The sequence below is a fragment of the Podarcis raffonei genome, chromosome 10 (genome assembly GCF_027172205.1).
Source record: "Podarcis raffonei isolate rPodRaf1 chromosome 10, rPodRaf1.pri, whole genome shotgun sequence".
Taxonomy (NCBI): domain Eukaryota; kingdom Metazoa; phylum Chordata; class Lepidosauria; order Squamata; family Lacertidae; genus Podarcis; species Podarcis raffonei.
The window spans coordinates 30,739,647-30,755,930 of record NC_070611.1 but is presented as its reverse complement, the minus strand read 5'-3'; the positions used below and the strand labels follow the sequence as shown (position 1 = coordinate 30,755,930).

The 16,284-nt window shown below is 41.6% G+C and overlaps 1 protein-coding gene across 2 annotated transcripts in view; it reads right to left on the bottom strand.

The window, feature by feature from the left end:
* SRGAP1 (SLIT-ROBO Rho GTPase activating protein 1) overlaps positions 1-16,284 on the bottom strand; it is a 110,356-nt gene that overhangs the window by 38,953 nt on the left and 55,119 nt on the right. For both annotated transcript variants that reach the window (XM_053404539.1, XM_053404538.1), the window contains 3 exons: positions 11,105-11,300; positions 8,815-8,977; positions 1,078-1,140 (listed from right to left, as the gene is read on the bottom strand). In XM_053404539.1, the coding sequence (XP_053260514.1) occupies positions 1,078-1,140; positions 8,815-8,977; positions 11,105-11,300 (422 nt within the window). The remainder of the gene's footprint in view (positions 1-1,077; positions 1,141-8,814; positions 8,978-11,104; positions 11,301-16,284) is intronic.

Sequence of the window (16,284 nt, the reverse complement as noted above, 5' to 3'; positions counted from 1 at the left end):
AATTACTCCGAACTCTACTAAAGGGCTAATATAATATGCTTTCTGGAACAAAACATTATCTTTTCCTGTCGAAATAACACAGTTTTATTTATAAACTGTTTACAACTTTTCTTTTCAACTATTTAAGGAGGGGGGATTGTTATGAGACATGGGATGGCCCATAGCTCAGAGGTAGAGCTCCTGCCTTGCATGCAGATGGCCTCGGGTTCAAATCTCAGCATCTCCAGAGAACCTGGAGAGCCATGGCCAGGCAGGGTAGACAATCCTGAGCTAGATGGACCTCAAAAAGGTCTGACTGTATAAGGCAGCTTCCTAAGTCTGGAGTGAGCAAGGCTTAGGACAGCGAGCATCTATGAGACCACAAGTGAAGCAGCACCCCCAACAATGGCATGTGTTTTATTTATTTTCCCATTTGTTGAACATGGGTCTTGCTCAGAATTTTCATACAAATTCATGTACTACGTTTACCGTAAAATGCTCTGTTTTTTCCATGAGATTAGGACAATATAACAATTAGAAGCCAGTGAGCATGAGTACACCAACCTCAGAGGCTTAAGCTTAGCACTTCATATCAAAAAGTCCCCTCTCAAGAGTAGTAACTGGGGTGAGGGCAATAAAGGAATTTGCTCCCATGCAAGAAGGACAGAGGCAACCATATTATGCATCCATGTATGTCAGTGAAAAGCTCTGACTGACATAGCACTGTTTCAGGTGGGAGGAGACGTGAGGTTAAGTCCAGGAACACTTAGAAACCATGGTTCATGACATTGCTGGAAAGGTGAAATTACAATGAACCACCTAAGTGCACTAAGCATACCTAGGGAACTCAAGACACCATCCAAAGTCCAGTTAAGCATATGGCAGATTTCAAAGGAACAGCGAGTCTTGAAGATGATTAGACTCCCATAAGAATGTCTCTTTTGAGACCACCTCAACAGCCTTATTTGTCAAGATGTCACCAAATGAAACACACCGTATTCTTCTACGACGTGTCAGCTCAATTAAAAACATTCAAACATGTTACAATGGATTTTCGATGAACAATTCTTTCAAGCAAAGCCAAATCAATATGCTTACCGTATAAAGCTCATTAAGAACCCTCATTAAATCCTCATGAAGCTGGAATGCAATCTCTTTGCTCTGTAATTAAAAATAAATTATTAGGAAGAATCACTTAAAACTAGAACCAAATCAAGAGGGTTGGGGAGGTACTTTTTTTACTGAAGTTTTGCAGGGAACAAAATTTGAGTATACACACACACACAAGCTTTTTATGCCTCCTTGAGAAAGGGAGCCAAGTTGTTCTTCAGGCAGGTGTAAGGGAAGAGAATACATACCGGCTAGAAAGACAACTGAGCCAACAGTCTTCATTTTGCTACTCTGCGGCAAATAAATCTACTGCATACAGCCCTGCAAAACAGCCCAGTGTTGGCAGCACTGGCTCAACAATGGGCTGCCATTTCTTTTTGCTGAAGCTGATTCAGGGTGAAGGCATTGAGGCTTTGTTTGGGCCCTGGTGACATCACCCTGTAGGCTAAACCTGATTGCCTATGTGGCACTGTGATGCCATTACATCTCTAAGCAATCTCTAAAAAGGCTGCAATCGCTCAGGGGAGCCAGGAACACTAGAGAAAAAAACTAAGCAGCAACCCAGAGAGGAATCAGTAGCTGAGAAGTGCTGTCAACAGTCATAGCAATGAAGATGCTGCCCCCCCCCAAAAAAAAATTTTTTGGAAATGTTTCAGGATGAAAATGTGGTGCAGGCTGTCCTTTTTTCCCAGGTGTGGCACTGACTTCGTTGACACCTTTCTAGAAAAAAAAGCACCGGGTGCAACCATACTTCAAACCCAATCAAAATTTGCTCTTGTGCCTTTTTATACCATTCACTCATATTATCTGAAGGGCTGTGCAGTGGAGAGCTTGGCATTTTCTCTTGACAGCATTTCAGTATTCCAAATATTAATGATTCAGTGATGCATTGGCAGACAACAGCTGGAGAAAAAATGCTCTCACACAGCTGAACAGCATAATTAGAAGACAGGGGCCAAACTGAAGGGCTAAAGTTCAGGATGTAATAAGCCTTTTGAAAATTAAAAATACGCTGTATTAGACAGAATGATTGTGCATCTTACAGATTCACAGGTGATTCCATTTTATAGTCAAACCTGCTTTTATCTATGAGTAGTACTAAATGTTAGCCAATGGAACTCACACACTATCTACTAAGACGGTAGTGGGCTCCCTGCAGTTTTGTGTAAACTACTTAAAATAAGGACAAAACCTAGACTGCTTGTGTTCCATCAGCCTCAGGATCTCTTATCCGTCAGAATTAACCATTCTGTGTTATGTGATCCTGAGAAGTCACTCTTGCCTAAGAACATAGGGATACCTTGATGGACCAGACCAAGGCCTACCAAACCTGGCATCTTTAACAAGACTCTCAGATTTGTGTAGTCAACTAGAAACTGGCCAGTGCTCCACTAGTGGACCCTGGTCTACTTTCTAACCACCTTCATATTAAGGTAAAGGACCCCTGGACAGTTAAGTCCAGTCAAAGGCAACTATGGGGTTGCGGTTCTCATCTCGCTTTCAGGCCGAGGGAACTGGCGTTTATCCACAGACAGCTTTCCAGGTCATACGGCCAGCAAGACTAAACCACTTCTGGCGCAACAGAACACCATGACTGAAACAAGAGCACACAGAAATGCCATTTACCTTCCTGCTGCAGCAGTACCTGTTGATCTACTTGCACTGGCGTGCTTTCAAACTGCTAGGTTGGCAGAAGCTGGGACAGAGCAATGGGAGCTCACCCCGTCGCGGGGATTTGAACCGCCCACCTTCTCATCGGCAAGCTCAGTGGTTTAGACCACAGCGCCACCCGTGTCCCATCTTCATATTAAGGCCTAAAGCAATACATGTAACGCTTTCAAGAACGTAATGTTATTTATGATAAACATGTGCAGCCTTGCATACTTGAGGTTTTTGACATGTGGGTGGCAGCAGGGGCACTTATGAACGCACCGCCCCCAACAACCCTGTGCACAGCATACTCCCCATAGTCTCTGTGTTGCTCCAGGAAGACCTACAGGCAGCTGCTATTTGCATCTGCTGGAAAACATAAAGCCATGTCCCCGAGCACACAGGCGAGTCTACCTGCATTCAGGTGTAGGCGAATGCAAGTCTCCTGCAGATTTTCACTGTGCTATGTAGCATGACATTCACAAGGATGTTGGGGGTGAGGCTTACATGTGCAATCCTGCCCCTGTCCGCACACAGAGCATTTGTGTGTTCAGGCAAATGCCTGAAAATTTAAACAAACTTGCTGATGACTTCTAGTTTAGCAAGTTGCACAAAGTGCTTAAGTTCTTTCGCCAAAGAATGCTGACTTTCAGGTCAGCAGCAGAGTGTTCTGAGAGTGTCCTGGAATCAGTGGAAGGGCATTTAAATCTCCTAGGACACTCTGCTGCTGCCTGAAAATACACCATTCTTCAACATTGTTCCTAAACCTGGCTCTCCATGATCTTAGAAATTAGCTGCTTTACAATCCTCTCACACTCTCCGCTCTCTAGTCTTGTTGCTGTGCCCTTCCACCACACTGCATAAAACTGCTTTTCCATCCGTACTGGCAGTTTTAAGTCAATTCAACATGGAGGGACTAGCAGGGTCTAACTTATAAACGCTACATTTTTTTGTGCTATTAATTGGAGACCCAGATGTCACCTTATAAAGAATTAAACAATTTCTCACTCTCATTATCTCCACTTAATCTTTTGGAAACAAGCAATTCTCATTTGCATGTGCAATCAAATTAATGATTACATCTTTGATTGTGTGGGTTTCTCTATTTGCAGACTTGCAGCATGTACAAAGGTTAGAAAGGTTGCTGAGAAGCCTGGCTTGAGACTAGTGCCAAAGCATACAAAGAGGGGGCCAAAAGAAGCCTTCTGCATTATCCTGACTTTCAGTGTAATTCTCTCCTTTTTTAAGCTTTCATTCCTTTTTGCCCTAACTTTGCGTTTTTATACCTGTACCCCAGAAACCTGCACCTATACCTTTTAGTACTTCCCACAGGCAAGCCAACTGATTTTACATTAAACTTGGTCCTGTTTTTTTAAAACAGAAATGGGCAGTGCCCAATTATTAAATAGTTCCATTGTGCATATGTGGAGAACACCCAGCCCTCTGACATTTTTGTTCAAGGCCACTAAAAGTCTGCTGATCAAAATAGTTCAAACACCACAAAAAGTGCTTAGTAGATGAATACATACTTGTAGGAACTATGACGACGTACATTTGTGCTGAAATTGTAGGATTTGGTGTTATATTTTATTGGTGTGCCATAGTCCATAGGGCTGTTGGCTACAGCTCCCTGCAGGATGTGTGCATGTAAGGAAATGACTGTTTTCCTTTGGCAAATATGTGACAAGACTCTATGAGGTACTCAGTGTGTTTTTAGAAAGAAAGAAAAACCTTGCTGATATAGAATGCCTACTTGTATTGATAATTTCACTAATGAATACATTTAAGGATTTAACAGAGATGACTCGTATTAAAACTTCATTGAAGGAGATTAAACCAATCTTCTTGTGTTAAATTAAGGCCACTATATTCTTCCTAATTAATTTTCCCAGAGTTTACACTATTTTATTAATCTGTTTGCATTGTATTTCTTTTTAAAAATATCTAGTAATAAAAAAATACATATCTTCTGTCAAAACAGTAACTGGCTTCATTTATTAATGCACTGAGGAGTTTGAGTGCAAACTGATACTTGGTAAATTAAGTAGAATGGCATTGCTTCTTAATAATGTCTACTCAGAAGTAAGTCCTATTAAAATTCAGCAGGTAAGTGGGGTTAAGACTGCAGTCTAAGATCTTCTGTCATTATAATACTAGAATGACCAGCTGGCACATTTCAGGGATGGGTGGAGCCTGATGGAGCTGGTCTTTCAGCAAATCAGATGGAGGGAGCCCTGCTTCCCATCTCTCCTACGGAAGTAGTCTGATGAAATGGCTGTCCCCAGCTTGGATGTGAGAAGAGAGGAAGCCCGAGGTGCAAAATAATTTTTATGTGTACCTTTCTGACGCTCTGCCTCCCTGCCTCTTTCGAACAAGGGCACCAGGCAGCAGCCATGCCACCTGCACAGTGACCCACTCCCAGTGTCTTCCAACACCCTGGTCACCCTCAGTGAGCAAAGCAAGTGGTAGCAGCTAAGACCATATTGTGCCCCCCAATTCACTAGCTGTTGCTGAATATATCAAAAACCTCGAGAGTCACTTCAATTCAAAGGCACTAGTACAGCAAAATGGGAAATCTGGGAATCCAGGCGCCTAATATTGGAAGCCTTTCTCTTGTCCGTGACAGTGGAAAAAAGACTACACATAGTGGATTTCTAGGCCACTATGACCTAAACCAGGCATAGGGCAAACTTGGCCCTCCAGATGTTTTGAGACTACAATTCCCATCATCCCTGACCACTGGTCCTGTTAGCTAGGGATGATGGGAGTTGTAGTCCCAAAACATCTGGAGGGCCGAGTTTGCCTATGCCTGACCTAAACAGTAAAAGCTATTCTTGGGTGTTTTTTACAGCATCTTCAATACAGATACAAGTTCTCTGAATAGAATACGACTCTGAACAGCACCTATCTTTAAGCTTGGCATATCAAAAGATGCACCACTGATCCTGTGCCCTGCTGACAAGACAGTTTTAACTCTGAGCATCATCTACCCTTTTCCTTCTCTGCCGTTCTTTTTGCAGGTGTATTTCAATGAAAGCAAGTTCCTGGGCCCAGTAATCTTAAACACTACCCACAGCATAGATTCAAAAGATCACATGCATTGTACTGTAACACTGCCTTTGAGTTAAGATCTCCTTGAGCTTGTACATGACCTAAAAGCTGAAGGAGAAATTGAGTTTTTAAAAAAAGTTTCATTGACTTTTAGATGGCCTAAAAAGCTTTCACAAATACCTACTTGGCATTCATGATGAAAAACAAAGGCCAGTGTTTCCAGCTAACTGGATCCAATAGCCACTGTACACCTCACAGCATTCCTGGCAAGACAGCAAATGGAACGAACGTCTCTTCCCCCTGATCCTAATCAGAGAGTAGAGACAGATTTAATCTAATTAATCCTTTAAAAAGAGAGAGAGAGAGAGAGAAATGTTTATCACTGACATAGAATTAATAGTGCAACTGTGGTAAACATCTTAATTGAAAGGAGAGCTTATTCTAATTAAATTAAATGTGAAGTGATTATATAGCTGTTTTATCTTCCATGCCAAGGAACACTATTAGATGCCTTAACAGGCAAATAAGCAGCATTAAGTGTGAACTAAAAGCTATTCTGCAGTGTAACTTTTTGTCTGATTTATACCACAATCCTATGCATGCTTACTCAGAAGTAAATCCCACTGAGTGCCCTGATGTTTAATGCCTAGTACTGCAGCCCTTGACATGTAAATATTATTTTGCATTGGATTACATATTCCAAATGCTGTTAGGAAACTGTAATCAGGAAGGCAAGAAACGTGGAGTACAGACAGATGGCGCATGCAATGTAAGTCTGACTTTCAGCTATGGAGTAATTTACATGTAGCTGAAGGGAGAAGCAGGGTGGATTTTTAAAAGGCTGATCTTCTGACAGCTGGAAAGCCCACTGGAAATGCCCAATCAGTGCTTGCTCTGCCATCTCTTCTGTATAAAAATGGAAAGCCAAAAATATCTTCAAAAACTAGGCTATAGTTATATGGCTGATGGACATGCCATCATCTAAAAATACTTCTTTAGTTTGCAGAGAAAACAGAATAATATAAAAGGCAACATGCTGGAAGGCATCTAAGCTTGTGATATGGCAAACAGAGGTTCCTCTGACCTTGCTGCAAGTTTTGAATGGCTAACTACCGTATCTCCTAATTATAACACAGAAATAAAATAAAATAAAATGCCCCAATTCAGAGAGGCTGGGCACATATGTTTCTTCTTCTTCTTTCTTTGGTATACAAAGAAGAGTGTTGTACTTCACTATGTTGTGTAGCTGCAATGGAGCACAGAACTGAAGATCCCCATTTTAGAGCAATTCATTCTCTTTGCCTCAGGCATTTCACTCTGCCACATAATTTTATTATATTTTTATCCCTCTTTTCAGACTAGTATTGTCTCCCAAAGTGGCTCTCGGCAATGAGGGAGGGGGTACATTCTTCAAACAGCAGGATTATGTTGACATAAGAGAGAATTCACACCCATCCACCACATGGTCCATTTAGTGAAAAATGGACACACACACCCTCAACCCATTTTATAATCAGATCAGAAAATGTGTATATACCAACTATAAGCACATCTGGTCTGGCCCTGAGGACAACATATACAGACTGTAGAAAACCCATAATAGTTTAATATATTGTCATCTGGACAATAAAGAGCAGCTGAAGTTTGTAGTAGTAGTAGTAGTAATAATAATAGTTTGCACCCGCCCATCTGACTGGGTTGCCCCAGCCAGTAAGCTTATAGCACAGCATGGAGGCTTCTTGCTTCAACCAGTTTTTTCTCAATTCTCTACAAATGGAATCTCTTTCAAGTAGTTTAAGAAGAATAGAGTATTATTCTACTTTGGTAGGTTGAATCTATGAACTTCCCTCCCTATTGTGAAGACGACAAATACGTCTCTTAATAACAAAGTGTAGGGCTTATTTTTAACCCTTCCTGTATTTAAGAAAAACCTTCATCACGAAAAGCACTTTATGGTCTACATTTACAGTAAGAAATGCTGTCAGTGAGACAGTAATACCCTAATGGAGGATATTACATCCTCCTGCACAGTATTCATTGAAAAATTATGTATTTTAGGCTGCAATCCCACACACGCGTACCTAGGATTAAGTCTCACTCAACTCACAAGGGCTTACTTTTGAGGAAACATCTATAGAATTGCTTTAGGGCACAGCACTCTTAAATTGGGGGGAGAGTGAAGTAGTAGATGGTTTCCTAAGCCCTGTCAGCTAACACCAGCCACACATTTCTTTTTTAGACAGTAAGTTTTGCCTATCTTTTTGCAGTGGGTTTTTAAAAAAGTATGGTAGATTCAGGTTGGGCTTTGTAGGGAGCGAAGGAGGTTTGGATAAACTAATAGCAGTAGATAGCTTGTAAGACAGAGTTGTTCCGCCTGGCCTTTGGCTTGGAATCAACTTGATCCCCTCACCCTCTTTCCTTTTACCTTTCTCCTTCTGCGATGGAACTCCTATTTGGGGACTTCCCTGGCTTTTTTCTGGCCCACGTAGGACCAGTCTGGATAGTTGGCCTTGGTGAAGATCTGACGTTTCCATCCCCAAATAGTTTTTGATTTGTGTTTCTACTGAAATGAGGCTGCATTTTAATGTTGTACTTAATATTGTTTTTAAGTTGTATTTTAATCAATTGTTTTTACCTAGTGTTCGCTGCCCTGAGCCCGATCTTGGCTGGGGAGGGCGGGGTATTAATAAAATATTATTATTATTATTATTGATCTGTGCCTGTGGAGCTTTCTTTCCATGGGTGTAAATGTGGCCTCTAGAATAGAAGCACCCAGCTACTCACAGGCTCCACCCCATGCTGATTACCTCCAGCTGGGATCTAGGGGCCAGGATTGATCTCATAAACTACCTGGATAGCTAAGTTGGTTACAGCGTGGTGCTGACAACACCAAGGTTACAGATTCGATGGGACAGCTGCATATTCCTGCATTGCAGGTGGTTGGACTGGGTGATCCTCGAGTTCCCATCCAACTTTACAGTTCTATGATTTCAAGATGAAACCCGAGCGATCAAAATACAATACCTTCTTGAACATCCTTGTGGAATCTTCACTTATCTGCATAAATCGCATGATGACGTTGTTCAGGTAGATATCACTCAAGGTTGCATGATCTTTGCTTTCCCGTCTCACTTGGTTGAGGAGCAAATACCAGCAATTTACTGGAGACAGCAGATTCTGGTCTTTCCTGTTGAGTACAGCAGATATTTACATCATTTGTATTTGCTACCAGTATCAATAAGAACATGACCACCCACAACAAATTATCTGTATAAGTACATTAAGGAATGGGTAACTTAAGGAAACATATCCAGAATTGTATTACTATATGCAGTAATAATTTCTTAACACTCTTTAAGCAACCACTGACAGTGAACATCAGGGCGACTGCAGGATTGCAAAAGGGATTATTACAATGCATATTTAAGGGGGGTGGGGTGGAGATTCTAATCTTTCATGGTTGTCCTCAACCAGGATATGTTAAGAATCTCAGATTTACTTTACAGGGGTTGTCTATTACATTAGTAATAAAACAAAAGTATGCATTTTTAAAGATATAACCATTTAAATGACACTCTCCATTTGCCAGCATCATTCATATTCATGCAGGAAGTCACCAAACAACAAAGCAAGATGCTTCCAGTTGGACGTTGTAGCGACATTCATACATATCTTGGGGACAGGATGTCACCACACTCCTTTGTGGAAAGCAGGTCACATCAGGTGGAAAGACTAAGATATACTATGGATGGTATGAATGAAAACGAGCACAAAAAGACACACAACTGTTTCACGCTTCTGCTTTCTACACTCTGATTTCATTGAGGGAAATAATGGTCCCATCCACTACACTACTTCCCAGCAACCTGGTTACAGAATTACTGCAGAAATAGTGCTTTGGTTAATGGAAATGTTGTAAATTTATTTACTACTTAAATTACAGCCAGCAGATACAGCTAGCATAGTCAATTAGATGGTGTTTAGGATGCAATCTAAACTTAAACCCATGACCCCCGCCAGGGCTTTATGAGAGTGGCAGGGCCACTGCCACATTTGCAGAAGTGGAAGCAGTAATAGCTGCACTGGCCTTGAGCTGCTGCTGGGATCAGGCCCAGATTGGCCATCATGCCAATGAATAATGGCAGCGTGACTGACTTGAGAGCCAACCATCCCAGACCAGATCAGTTCCACCTGTGAAACACCCTATTTCGGCACCTTCCACTGACTATTGCTGTCAGGCATCCTGCTGATGGCACTCCTGCCCTGCCCACATGTTTGATGGTGGGAAGATGTGTGTGATGAAGTGGATGTTTGCATTACTGCATTGGTGGTAGTCAGCTGTCTTACTCAGCTGAGCTGCCCAATCTACCCCCTTGCCCAGCTTAGTGCAAGAGATGGTTGGGTGCATTTGGCTGACAGGAACCTTGGGGATTCGGTATTTGGATCATTGTTTAGTGATCATAAACTCACAGAACGGCATCGGTCACTATCATTCTACCTCATATCTCCTTCTCTCAAATGACAATCACAGATACCTCCCAGAGTTATCAGGAGGACCAACCAATTCTATGGTAATCACACACGTTAAAAATCAGAATACAAATGAATGCACACTGCTGTTTTTAATACTATATAAAACTGACTCCTCCCCCCAGCAAAAAACAACAACTGATCCCCAAGTAATTTCATTTTAAGAAAAAAGCACTTAAACTACATTGAAATATCATGGTCTTGATCCATTTGGACTAGGCATAAGTCACATGCCTGCACACTTCCTCCTTGCCTGCCTGGTTTTACCCAATAGATTTTGGTTTCTTTAACCAGTTTCCTGTGACACTGGTTTAAAGTCTCCCTCCAAACTAGGATATATAACCAGAATACAGTCTTCATTTCACATTGGAAGGAGCCCTTAAAACAGTTTCCTCATTTGGAGATTCCAACTAAACATTAGGAAGAACTTTTTGATAGCAAGAGCTGTTTGGTAATAGAACAAACAACTATCTCTCCTTCACTTAAGGTTTTTAAACAGAGGTTAGATGGCCATCTGTCAGAGGTTATTTAGTTATGATTCCTGCATTGCAAGGGGCTGGACTAGAGGATCCTCTGGGTCCCTTCCAACTCTACAATTCTATGATTCTATGACATCATGGGAAACTTATTTTTTTTAGGAAACCAGGATATATTTGCCAAAGCCAGGTGGGCAGGAAGGTGGGCAGGCACATAGCTCGTTCCTACTCCAATGAACCACGGCTTATCAGACTAAGATTACAATAGCTGAACTGGACTACTGAGTGTATAAGGTTTCTTGGCTCACTTGTATTGTTGATGGTCCTTAGTACTTCTTGTTTTCGCCATAAACCTTTCTGCTAATTTTTCTAAATTGCGAGAATATTCAGTCTCTATTTCCGCTTTTTTGCGAAAGAAATCTTGCAGGTCTTGAAGAAGTTGCACCCTCATCTCCGTCTGCTGCTCCAGACATTTCTGTTGCTCTATTAGCTGAGCTCGAATCTCTGGAAAGAAAGACACAGAAGGTGACAAATTAAGTATAAATGCAACAACCTTCCCTGCAAATAATATTTTATAAAATCATGAAGACACTGCATTGTACTTTTACCACACTGTACATCACACCATTGAGCAAGAATCATATTATAATATGCTAGCACACTCAGAATATGGCTTAGAAAAAAAAGTTAACTGGGGCTGGTCATAGGAAACATGTTACATTTGTGTTAGAAAGACCTCACTGGTTCCCAGTTAGTTCCCAGGCATGATTAAAAGAGCTGGTTATAAACTTTAAGGAACATCTTTTAAATGAACATAAATTCCCTTGTGTGTTCTGGTCATCCCCAAAAGTCCTGTTTTGAGTACCAGATCCAATGAAGTTTGTTTGGTGGCTAGGAGTAGAATTTGTTCTCCCAATCTGTGGAGAGCCCTCCCAGAGGATTTTGTTGAGCTTACTCTTATTTTTATCCCACAGGAGACAGGACTGGTTTCATTCTAGAATGGTTTCAAGTGAGTTCAATTCTCAAGCTTTATTCATGTTTTAATAGGTGTGGAAATCTCTTACTTTTGATGGGGGGATTATGGTTGTTATTATTTTTTCTTTGTCAGCTTTCAAAGGAAATTTCAAATTCTGTTTTTATGTAGTTTTTAGTGCATTTGAGTTACACCTTTTGAGTCCTATCATGGAAAAAAGACCAGGTTAAAATGAAAATAAACAAACGGTGAGTGGCTTATGGTCTTAAGAAAAATGGGTTGGCACTGAAGAAGTGCAAGCAAGTGCCAACTAGATGTTTTAAAAGACACAGAGCTCCACATCTCTTTTTCCTCACTTCTTTATAGCATCTAACACAAACAACATGTGACATGCCATTGCACTGCATGGTTCCTTTCCTCATATTATTTGCAGAGGAGGGCAGAGGAATGCATAGTGCAATGAATGTCACATGCTGTTTGTAATTACAGTGGTATCTCGGGTTACATATGCTTCAGGTTACATTCGCTTCAGGTTACAGACTCCGCTAACCCAGAAATAGTACCTCGGGTTAAGAACTTTGCTTCACGATGAGAACAAAAATCGTGCTCCAGCGGCGCGGTGGCACCAGGAGGCCCCATTAGCTAAAGTGGTGCTTCAGGTTAAGAACAGTTTCAGGTTAAGAACAGACCTCCGGAACGAATGAAGTACTTAAACCGAGGTACCACTGTACGTACAAGGAAGCAAGAGAAAGGAGACACAAAACGGGTGGCAGCTCCAATCTAGTTTGGCCTGGAAGTGCATGAAATACATATACAGTGATGGATTTATCCCCTTTATACAGACTGGAAAGGGGGAAAAACAAACACGTGCTTTGCATTTCCCACTACAGTTTCATCCTGCAATCTGGCACACAAACACACATTAGCATCTGGGATCCTTTATTTAGCACTCATATTTCTGTAGCAACCGAGTGCTAAGTATGTCTTTGATTACACGAGACCACCTAAAATTAAACCATTAGGAATGCTGTTGCCATAAAACATATTTTATTTTTCATTTCTTTTCAAACACAATTGAAACACCCAACAGGGTAGAGGAGAAATGATAAAACTAAAGACTCAAATCATTTCCCTCCATCTCTCCCCCCCCCCACTGTTGTCAAGCTCTGTGGATACTGGCCTCATTGGTCCAAACTTAATTATATGTGTATAATATATATATATACACTAATACATACCCCGCCCATCTGGCTGGGTTTCCCCAGCCACTCTGGGCGGCTCCCAACAGAATATTAAAAACACGATAAAACATCAAACGTTAAAAACTTCCCTAAACAGGACTGCCTTCAGATGTCTTCTAAAAGTCAGATAGTTGTTTTATTTCCTTGACATCTGAAGGGAGGGTGTTCCATAGGGTGGGCACCACTACCAAGAAGGCCCTCTGCCTGGTTCCCTGTAATCTCACTTCTCGCAGTGAGGGAACCACCAGAAGGCCCTCAGTGAATTGAGTGAACAGGGATTAGAGTGAATTGAGATGTGCATATTGGAATGACTGAAACACCAAGCAGTCACATTTCCAGGAGCAAAGCAGCTTGTAGTTCCAAAGTCTAGACAGCTTTCCCATATCACCTGCCATCACCTGAAGCACAATATTTCTCAGTGGAGGCAGCTGACACAATTCAGCTGTAAGTCACTTAGTGATGAAACACGGAGTAACACTCATTAATGTATTAATCAACAGCGTGCGCAGAAACAGATCCAGCTCCTCCCCTGCTTATCCCTAGCTTGGCACCTGCCCTTGATACTTCTGCCTACTCTCAGCTTTCGACACTGCATGCCTGTCTTGCGTGTCTCCCGTGTATCCTTATTGTTCTGATTTATCTTTGGCTTTCTGAATCTTAAGTCAGAATTTCGCTCAGGCAGCTCCTTCAGCACTCTCGTTTTAGGTTATATGAGCAGACTGGTTGCTCAGCAGCTGCTGAAAGCATTGTTTATAACCTGCAGTGCACCTGGAGAAAGACATTCCTATGGGAGTATTACAGCATTCCCTTGGTTTCTCTTCTCTTATATTCCCTATTGCACAAGGAACTGGGAGACCAGTGTCCAAAAATCCCCATTCTGCCATGAAGTTCACCGGGTGGCAGTCAACTAAGTTTTACTTAGACCTACTGAATTTAACAGAGCTAACTTAACCATGCACATTAATTTCAAGGATTGTACTTGAGTAAAATTAGTTGGGAGACCACTCATTGTCTCTCCGCCTAACCTACCTCACAGGGTTGTTGTGAGGATAAAATGAGGAAGGAAATAACCATGTACTGCATGCCACCTTCAGGTCCTTGCAGGGAAGATGGAGTATAAATGTAATCAAATAAAAATAAATAATCAAAATGGTTGCAGAATGTTAAACTAGCTTACAAAAATATATACCAGCTGAAATAACGTGACTTTTTTTGGGGTGGGGTGGGGTCTGACAACCTGTTTTTCTTTAAATGCTGACACAACAAAAAGCAAAGTACAGAGCCCTGTCATTACTAACGGTAAACACCAAATTACTGCTAATTACTATGGGGATTTTATGGACCCAGAATTATGTTTAACTCCACCAAGACGACTGCATTCCCATCAACCAGTCCACTTACCAGCAAAACAAAATCCTATGAGTATTCCTACCCTCTAAGAGCCTGAAAGCAACAGCAGCTTGCTGAGAGTGGTTGTTTACATAGTAATTATCATCTATGACTAGGTGCTCTCCAAGAGCTGTATGATGCACCTCAATCTCCTTTTACTGTGCTACCACAACGGATCTGTCAAAAGATTTTGTAATAGCAGAGTCATTTGGCATCTGGTAAGCAGCAGTAAAGTGTGCTCGCTCATTCATCGTACATACAAGCTCAGTCCAGTCTAGCCTGACACACATTCTGCCTCTAGGACCTTAATATTTATGCTGCGACCCTATACACGCTTATAGACACTTATCTGGAAGTGACACTGAACACAACGGGCATCACTTCTGAGTATACATAAACAGAAATGCATGTTTAGTTTGTGTGTGTGTGTGTGTGTGTGTTTGTAGATTAAATTCTGTCACATTCATTTGCCAGATTGTCTCATGGGGTGGCAAAAACTAAAACATATTAGCTGAATATTAGCTTACACATCTATTTAAATACAAGTGGCTTCAGTCCTGCAATGAATCACACATATGGAATAGGGAGTGCTAGAAGTCAATCAGACTTGATAATTCTGAGGCAAAGATAGTTATCATATTCGATGGTCTGAAAGCAGTCAGCACACAAACTAGGCATGGAGTATTATAGGCATGGAGTTTCCCAACGTAGTGCCCTCCAGATGTTTTAGCACCAGATTGCTAGCTCATAAACATCTAGAAGACACCAGTTTTGGGAAGGCTGAACCACTTTCTTGCTGGTCTTGGTTGTTTAAAGACCTACTTTGTCTCTAGGACTGTTGTGGCCTACATCTTCAGGCCGCAGCTAGTAGTGGTAGTGGTATTCACCAACTTCACCTGGTGGCAAAGATTCAAATTCTTGTCCTGGATTTGGATCCAGCAACCATCAAACTTGCCTTTATAATAAATGGTCCAGGAAACCTCAGGGCCTGTAAGCACTAACAAGTCTGACACCATTTCTGAGGGGCTGTATAAGGATTATTGGTGGCTTTCTCGCTTCAAAAAGTTTCTCAGCTGAATGTGGTATTCCTACTGTGCTTAGTACTCCTGAAACAAAGACTGCTACATTATCTTTCTAATTTTGATAACTTGGTTTTCAACCCATATTTACATTGGCCTAATAAGGCCACAAAAGTTACTGGCCTGCAAAAAAGAAAAGAAGGCAGGGAAGGAGGAGGAAGTTATCGTCCTGCTGGAGGCTGCAAAAGAAGGAATGGACAACTTCAATACAGCAGCTCCTTGCATTTCTATTCTGGGCATGGGGAGGGCTTCCCTCCTCTGGTAGCCCACTTGGTTTCTATGCTGTGCCCAGAGGCGAACAGAGTGATTCATCCCTCTTCTGCCAGCTCACTCACTCACTCACCTACATGCAGTTTCTTGTCGCCTTGGGCTACCAGGTGTGTGCTGAAATATGAGGTTGAGTTATATATACTGTACCACCATACACATACTTATCTTCTCAACTCATTTCATGCGTCTATTATGCAGAGTTGGCCATGGCCTATGAAAGGACTTGCCCAAGTAAACCAGTCAGTCACTGGAGGTCCACAGAAATACTTTTATTTTTGTGGCTGCAGACAAATGCAGCTACTCTTCTGAATTCAATATGGATCTTGTATCCCACAAAACCAAATGGATCCTGGCACTCAAAATCCAAAACGGTTGCCTAGACTATATTAAGATGCTACTCACTAAGGTATATTAGGAGTGCCAAAATGCTCCATGTAGCTGCAGGAACCTTTGGGTGTTTTTATTGTTGTTGTTCTTGGCTATTCATAATTACAGCTGATAGTCATTTGGCTGCCTACACCCAGAGGCATCTGAAT